The 6862-nt window shown below is 58.9% G+C and overlaps 1 protein-coding gene across 1 annotated transcript; it reads right to left on the bottom strand.

The window, feature by feature from the left end:
• Nucleotides 1–1066: 1066 nt before the first annotated feature.
• PIM1 (Pim-1 proto-oncogene, serine/threonine kinase) lies at nucleotides 1067–4677 on the bottom strand. The gene is made up of 6 exons (XM_030233662.2): nucleotides 4489–4677; nucleotides 4292–4398; nucleotides 4135–4185; nucleotides 3444–3810; nucleotides 2665–2841; nucleotides 1067–2448 (listed from the first exon to the last, which is right to left on the bottom strand). The coding sequence occupies exons 1-6, from the start codon at nucleotides 4568–4570 to the stop codon at nucleotides 2297–2299; spliced, it is 936 nt and encodes a 311-aa protein (XP_030089522.1). The 5' UTR covers nucleotides 4571–4677; the 3' UTR covers nucleotides 1067–2296.
• Between the last annotated feature and the right edge of the window lie 2185 nt (nucleotides 4678–6862).

Raw genomic sequence — 6862 nt, 5'->3', positions numbered from 1 at the left:
GAAAAAAAAATAAAACAAGAAATAAAGAAAAAAGCAAAACAAACAAACCAACTTAACACTCTCTTCACCGAGGCAGACACAGACATGATAGCAGGTCCCTTCAGGAGGCTGGGATGTGGCTTCAGGACCCCCCATTCCCTCCTAGCAGGTTCATGGCTTGGAAAGCAGGACAGGAGAACCCGGGGTGAGCTGGGGAAGGGACTGCTCATTGGACATGGGGATATTAAGAAAAAGCCCTGGAGCAAGCCAAGGAAAGGAGGGTCCTCTTGTGTCAGATCTGGCCTGGGGACTTGCAGTCACCTACAGAAAGGGAAAGCTGTCCCTTCCCTGGAGCTGACACAGCCCTGTGCACACAGTAGCAGCTGCTCCAGGACAGGAGGTCACGCAAAAACAGGGCTCCAAAATTCAACACATGTAAACTAATTAAAAAAAAAAAAAAAAAACAAGATAAGAAAACACACAAACAAACATCCCTGAAGTGCCGCAGAGCTGGAAATGGGGTTTGACAGTTTGGAGGGTAAAAAACTCGACCGCTGCTGACTGATAGCGACCGACTTCTCGTAATCCACAGATCAGCTTCCTCTGCTGCTCTGCTGCGTTGGCTGAGCTGGAGGTGGGGACAGCCCGCTGGCAGCTTCCTGCACCCACCAGCCCCCGGCATGCAACACCAACAGAGCCGGAGCAACAGGATCTGCCTTACCGAAATTGAATTTGGCTGACAACATCCGGCGTTTCGTAAGGGCGCTTTGATGTTTGTTTACTCGCCAGCTCCAGCACATGCTCCGCACCAGCCTGCGGATGAATGGGAGAAAAGGGCTCAGCACCTCTTTGATGTCTCCCAGGATAGCTGCCAGGAGCAGGCAGCTCTGGAAACACCCCGTGGAGGGATGGACCCAGCTGTCCCCGTGGTGCTTTTGACTGGCTGGTCCCAGTTCATGCTGGGGTGGGATCTTTGGAGTCAAGTGTGGCTGGTTCAAGGTCCCTGGAGTAGCCATGGTGTGGTCACTGGTGGCCCACAACTCACAGCATATCCTCTGTCCCACCCCACAATAAAGGAATGTCTCCATCACAGCAAGTGTTTTGTTTTTATTTAAAACCGCATAAAAAAAATAAGATTTCTCAATTCCCCTGTACAATATTAACTATTAACAAAACCCGCCGGCTACACACTTGGTTACAGGTACAGACTGGACAGTGCAGACAGCCTGGGCCAGACCCCCCTCCCCAGCCCCAAAAACAAGACACCCGTGGAAAAAACCCAAATTCATCTGCAAACTGAGATCTGCACGTGGCAAGGAAAGAACAGCACCCAGAACTATGTACACAGACAGCTGGCGAGAAGAAACCACCCCACACCTCCACCAGACACCCAATGGAAACACGACGGGCCCGGGGATGGACACAGGACAGAAACAGAGGGAAGACCCCAATGGAAAACCGGGGAATCAGCAGCTGTAGAAGCAAGGCATGGGCTGGAAACCCACATGAATTATAAATAAATAAATAAGTTATCCTAGCCGCTAGAACTCTTCCTTTAAAAAACAAACAAACAACAAATCCATGAAAATAAATTAAAAACAAAAACTGGAAATGAGAAAAAAGGCAAAATGTTATCACTATTCACAACTGTACATCAAGCTTTGCTCCTGTAGAACTATGTACACATTTACAGCTGTTGGTTTGCATTGTTTGTGCATTCATGACGGCACAGAGAAGCAAAGAACCCCAGAAAACCCGTGTGGGATGGAGGCACAGGAGGCGAGGCATAACCCACTTGGTTCCCAAGCATCTTCTGACCCATTTCCTTTTGGAAAAGGAAAAAGGAACTATAGGCCCAGGCGAGTCTCAGAAAAGCAGCACTGTAGGAAAAGTCAAGTCTTTCCTCCAGCACAGCTTAGATCAAACAGAAGGCACACAAGCATGGGGGCAGGGAGAAGGGACAGTGAGAAGGGACAGCCACTTTGCCACAGGCCCTGCCCTCCCCACAGTTTTCCCCCATTGAAGCTTTTCTTGCAGTCAGGTCATCCAATTCAGCAGGTCAAGATGACACTTGAGAGCCTCCAAAACCAGTCCAAAAAAAATTACTGGTAAAATCTCAGAAGAGACAAGGTTGTTCAGATGGAGTCCAGACAGCTGGCTTGGATGGGGGCTACCAGAACCTGGAAGAGCAGGTCCCCAGCCCAGCTCCAGGGCAGGATGTGCACATTCCCATCCGAGGATCCCTGCTCAGTGTTATGGTCAAGATGAAAAAGTCTGGTTTTCTTTGCTTCTTATGACAGGGAGCTGCATGGAGTTGTTACTTGTCAGGCTCCTGGATCAAACTGTGCAGGTGGATCTCAGCTGGTTCCAGGTGAATGTCCTGCAGCCAAGAATGGTTGAAAATGTCTTCCAAGGATGGCCTGTCTGAGGGGCGCATGGACAAGCACCACTTGATGAGGTGTTGGCACTCTGGGGAGAGAAAGCAGCAAGCAGTGGTCAGTCAGAGCAGGCTCCTGTCCACCCTGTGCCACCATCCAAGCTGTGCTCAACCTCCCCATCCACCCTCTGCTTGGGAGGAGAGCAGCATGGCAGCACATGTGCCACCTCCTCCAGCATCCCAGGGCGGATGAAGCCCCTGCAGAGCTCCCTGGGAGCTGCTGCCACGTCCCAGAGCCGAGTACCCACCGAGAGAGATGCGCCGTCGGAAGAACAGCTGGCCTCGGATGATGTCCTCGTCCTGCTCGAAGGGGACGTCCCCACACACCATGTTGTAGAGCAGGACACCCAGGGACCAGATGGTGGCTGAGTGGCCGTGGTAGCGGTGGAAGCGGATCCACTCCGGGGGGCTGTACACCCGCGTTCCTGCGGGACACAGGAGCTCATCAGCCCCTCGCCAGAGCATCCCTGGGCGCCGCTGGCACCCGGCGTGACCCGCCCGCCTTCCCGCCAGCACGTGACTCTTGTTTACAAACTTTGGGTTGTAAAAGGAAAGCGCCGGTGCCAGAAGAGGGCAGCAGGGCCCGGGAAAGGCCCGGCCGTTACATGCGAGGAAAAAACCCACCTACGGGTGGGGAAAAAACCACGCCTTTCCCCCCCCCCCCCCCCGCAATGGCAAAAAAAAAAAATTAAAATTATAAACCAAGGCAAACAAGGGGAGAGGAGCAGCCCCAGCCCTTCCGCACCTGCAAACCAAACCGGCCGGTGCTCGGGTTTTGCAAACCCCCCCTCTGCTCCCCCATCCCCAGGGTGTTTTTGTCACGCTGGCTTCCCCCGCCCCAGCCCGAGCCAGCCTGGGTGACGGAGGCTGTCAGCAGGGCCGGGAGCCGGCTCCCGTTTCACAACATCCTCCCCGTGCCAAACAGCAACTTGGCAGCGGCAGCAGAATTCATGCCGTCCCCCCCCCGCCACGGGGAAACCTCCGGAGCCCGGCCCGGCACCGGGAGTGCACCCGGCTGCGGGCTCACCGTCAAACTGCGTGTAGAGCGTGTCCTTGAGGAAGGTGCCGGAGCCAAAGTCGATGAGCTTGAGCTCGCCCGTGGCCAGGTCAAGCAAAATGTTCTCGTCCTTGATGTCGCGGTGCAGGACGCCGCAGTTGTTGCAGTGCCGCACGGCCTCCAGCACCTGGCGGAACAGCCCCCGCGCCATCTCCTCCGGCAGGAACCCCCGCTCCGTGATAAAGTCAAAGAGGTCCTGCGACGACTCCGGACGCTCCATCACCACCACGAAGCTGTCCGGGAGCTCGAACCAGTCCAGGAGCTGGATGACGCCGTGGAAGCCAGAGCCCACCTTGTTCAGGAGCACGATCTCCAGAGGGACACGGCTGCCGCTGGGCTGCGGGGGGACCACGCTGCCATCAGCGGGGCTCAGCTACTCTCGCCCGCGGCAAGCCCTGGTGTCCCCTCGCACCGGTCCTGAGCATCCGCCCACCCGGGGGATGCTCCGGTGTCTCCCTGCCCGCTCCCACCTGTCCTGGGCATCCCGGTGTTCTCCTGCCCGCCCCCACCGGCGGTAGGCATTCCCCGGCCCGGGATGCTCCGCGTCCCCCGGTGACCCCACACCCGCTCCCCCCACGCCGTCCCGGTTTCCATCCTCCCGCGTCTCTGCTCATCCCCGCCAGTCACGCCTCGGGTTCTCCCGCTGGCCCCTCTCACTCACCAGCTCGCCCCACTGCGAGATGCGGTCCCGGGCCACGCGTTTAATCGCCACCTGCGAGCCAAGGGGAACGGCGGGATGAGCTCGGCACCGGGATGAGCTCGGCGCCCGCCCCGCCGAGCCCCCTCCTGCTCCGCCCGCCGCCGGCCCCGCCACTTACCGGGGCGCCGTCCGAGAGGCGGATCCCCGAGTAAACGCTGCCGAAGCCGCCGCTCCCCAGCAACGGGCCCACCCGGTACAGCTGCTCCAGCGGCTCCTTCTCCTTCCCTGTGGACGAGACCCGCCCGTCAGCGCTCCGCCCGCTGCCACGGCCGGCCCCGAGCCGGGACGGGCACCCCCACTCCGGGCGTCCCTGACCTGGCTGTAGCTTGGCGGGGTGCAGCTCCCCGGCCGTCCCGGAGCGGAGATGCGCCAGCGAGGTGATTTTGGAGAGCAGCATCCCGGCGGCGGGGCCGGTGGCGGAGCCGGTGGCGGCACCTGCAGCTCCGCGCCGGGCAGGGCTGTGAGGGCGGCGCGCGCGGGGCGGGCGGGGGGGGGGGGTGCGGGCGCGAGCGGCCGCTCCGCGCGAGGCCCGGCCGCGTGTGGCGCGCGGCCCCTGCCGGCCCCGCGAGCCGCAGGGGCCGGGGGCGGGGCCGCACGCCCCGAGAGGCGGCGCTACGCCTAGGAGCCACGCCCCTCCGGCGCCCGGCGGCCAATGGGGAGCGGGCGCGGCGGCGGCGCGCGCGGGCCGCTCTGCCCGGGCGGCCCCGCGCGGTCACGGGGCCCCGCCCCCGGCCCCGCCCACCGCCGCCGCTTCGCGCGCTGCCTTTTCCCGGGAATCGTCGCTTCCCCCCCGTGCCCGGCGTACCCCGGGCTCACCCCGCCGTTACTTCATCACGCGCCAACCAGCGCCTGAACTTTTCCCCTTTCCAGTAAAAGTGGCCATGTGGCTCTTCCAGCTGGGGACTCTTGACTAATATCGCTGTTTTTTAGGGTTTTTTTGCACCCCGCCCCCCGTCTTCTTTTTTCCTCAGAAGTCGCTGGCTGAGATGCCTCCCCGAGTTCCAGAGATAAGATAAATAATTTACTGGATGGAGATCTCTGATTACTCACTCTATTAGCATTTGGAGCAAAGAGCTCTAGCCACTGGGAGCCGAATTATTCCAGACAAAGCCCATCTGGGCTCCTGCTCCTAAGCAAGACCGAGGAGTTCCTGGCATCCCACACATACTTGTGGGATGAATTGCTTGAAATCGAATGGGGTTTACTGGAAATGCTGGTGAGATCCTATCCCCTTTAATGTTAAAAAAAAGGATTAAATCCAACCAAGATGCACCCCCAAACTGGGGTTTGGAGCTGCGGCCCAGCCCTTGCAGTGGCCGGGAAGGACTCGCCACCACAGCTGCTGCTTTTAGATTTACGCAGAATGTGACACATCCTCTTTCAGGGGCTGAGCCAACCAAAAACTGGAAAATCTACCTTCCGTTTTATCCAGAAAGTGACATTTTTATTTAAGGAAAAGTGTGGAGAATCTGACGCAGCGCCTCCATTTCTCTTTGTTTAAAATATATATTTTTTTAAAAATTAATATATTGTTGTTGCAATTCAAGGTGATGCAAGCTGAAAGTGGGGCAGAGGGGCAGGCAGCGCCTTTCTCCTGCCTTATTCCCACCCGACGCCTGGGCACATTTGGGACAACTGGTTCTGCCAGTCCCTGCTCAGCCGTGGGATGAGGTGACTTAGCATTTGGCCCCGAACTCATTATCAAATTCTTTGCCAGGATGATGAAAGGCACCGAAGGGGACCTGTTGACAAACAGAGCTGGCCCGGAGCAGCCAGGCTTTCCCGGGGGCTGCCTGTCCCTGACTCCTCGGGAGAAGCAGCTCTGCCCAAACCTGCTCATTAGCGTCGGAGGGAGCAGCGTGCCTTGCAACCGGGATGAGCTGGGGCCAAAATCATCCTCGTGCGTAAACCTGCCCAGCTGCTCCTTCGGCCCGGCACTGAGTCAGCGCCGGCTCTTCCTGCTGGCAGCAGGGGTTGGGTCCCCTTGGATCAGGAAACCCCTCCTGGCAGGTGAGGAGAGCTCAGGGCTGGCTCCCCTTGGGTCGGGGAAACCCCTCCTGGCAGAGGGAAGCTCAGGGTTGGGGGAAACCCCTCCTGGCAGGTGAGGGGAGTTCACTGCTCCCTGTCCTGGCCACGTGGAGCTGGAAGGCAGCCACACTTCCCAGCCATATCCATCTCTTTCCAGATGAACCCAGCCAGATGCATTCCTGTTCCCAAAATGACCCCAGAGCAGGGCTAGGAGTCACCTTTCCCCCAGCCCATTCCAGACACTCACCTTTCCCCTGCCAGCATGGGCGAGGCCATGATGATGTCTCAGACATTCAAACTAAAATGGAACAAACCCCATCCTGTTGCTGTCACCCACTTTGCCCTCATCCCTGGGGATCACTTCTCTCCCCATCCCTCTTCCCCTGGGGTGAAAGCCGCCGAGGATGGTGGGTGCAGGGGAGCAGCCACATCCCCAAGCACACCCTGCCTTTGCCTGGGCACGGGGATGTCCCGCGGCTCCTGCTCTGGCCAGGGCTGCCCCGTCCATCCTGGAGCAGCCCCAGTTCCTGCCGGGAGCCCTCGGGGAGCAGTTTGCAGCCCAGAGGAGACTCCGCAGGGTTCGCAAGGAGGAAAAACCCAACCAGGGCCATGCCCGGGGAGAAACGGGACCCTGGGGTGGCATATGGAGCTGGTGGCAGGT

Source organism: Serinus canaria, chromosome 26 (genome assembly GCF_022539315.1).
Source record: "Serinus canaria isolate serCan28SL12 chromosome 26, serCan2020, whole genome shotgun sequence".
Taxonomy (NCBI): domain Eukaryota; kingdom Metazoa; phylum Chordata; class Aves; order Passeriformes; family Fringillidae; genus Serinus; species Serinus canaria.
The sequence above is the reverse complement of the archived record's forward strand: the minus strand, read 5'-3'. Positions and strand labels throughout refer to the sequence as shown.

Coding starts and splice junctions, on each gene's coding strand:
- PIM1 (XM_030233662.2), bottom strand. CDS start 4,570: ATGCTGCTCTCCAAAATCACCTCGCTGGCGCATCTCCGCTCCGGGACG. Junction 2,842..3,443: donor GCTCTACACGCAGTTTGACG/GTGAGCCCGCAG, acceptor TGTGTCCCGCAG/GAACGCGGGTGTACAGCCCC. Junction 2,449..2,664: donor CCGACGGCGCATCTCTCTCG/GTGGGTACTCGG, acceptor TTCTCTCCCCAG/AGTGCCAACACCTCATCAAG.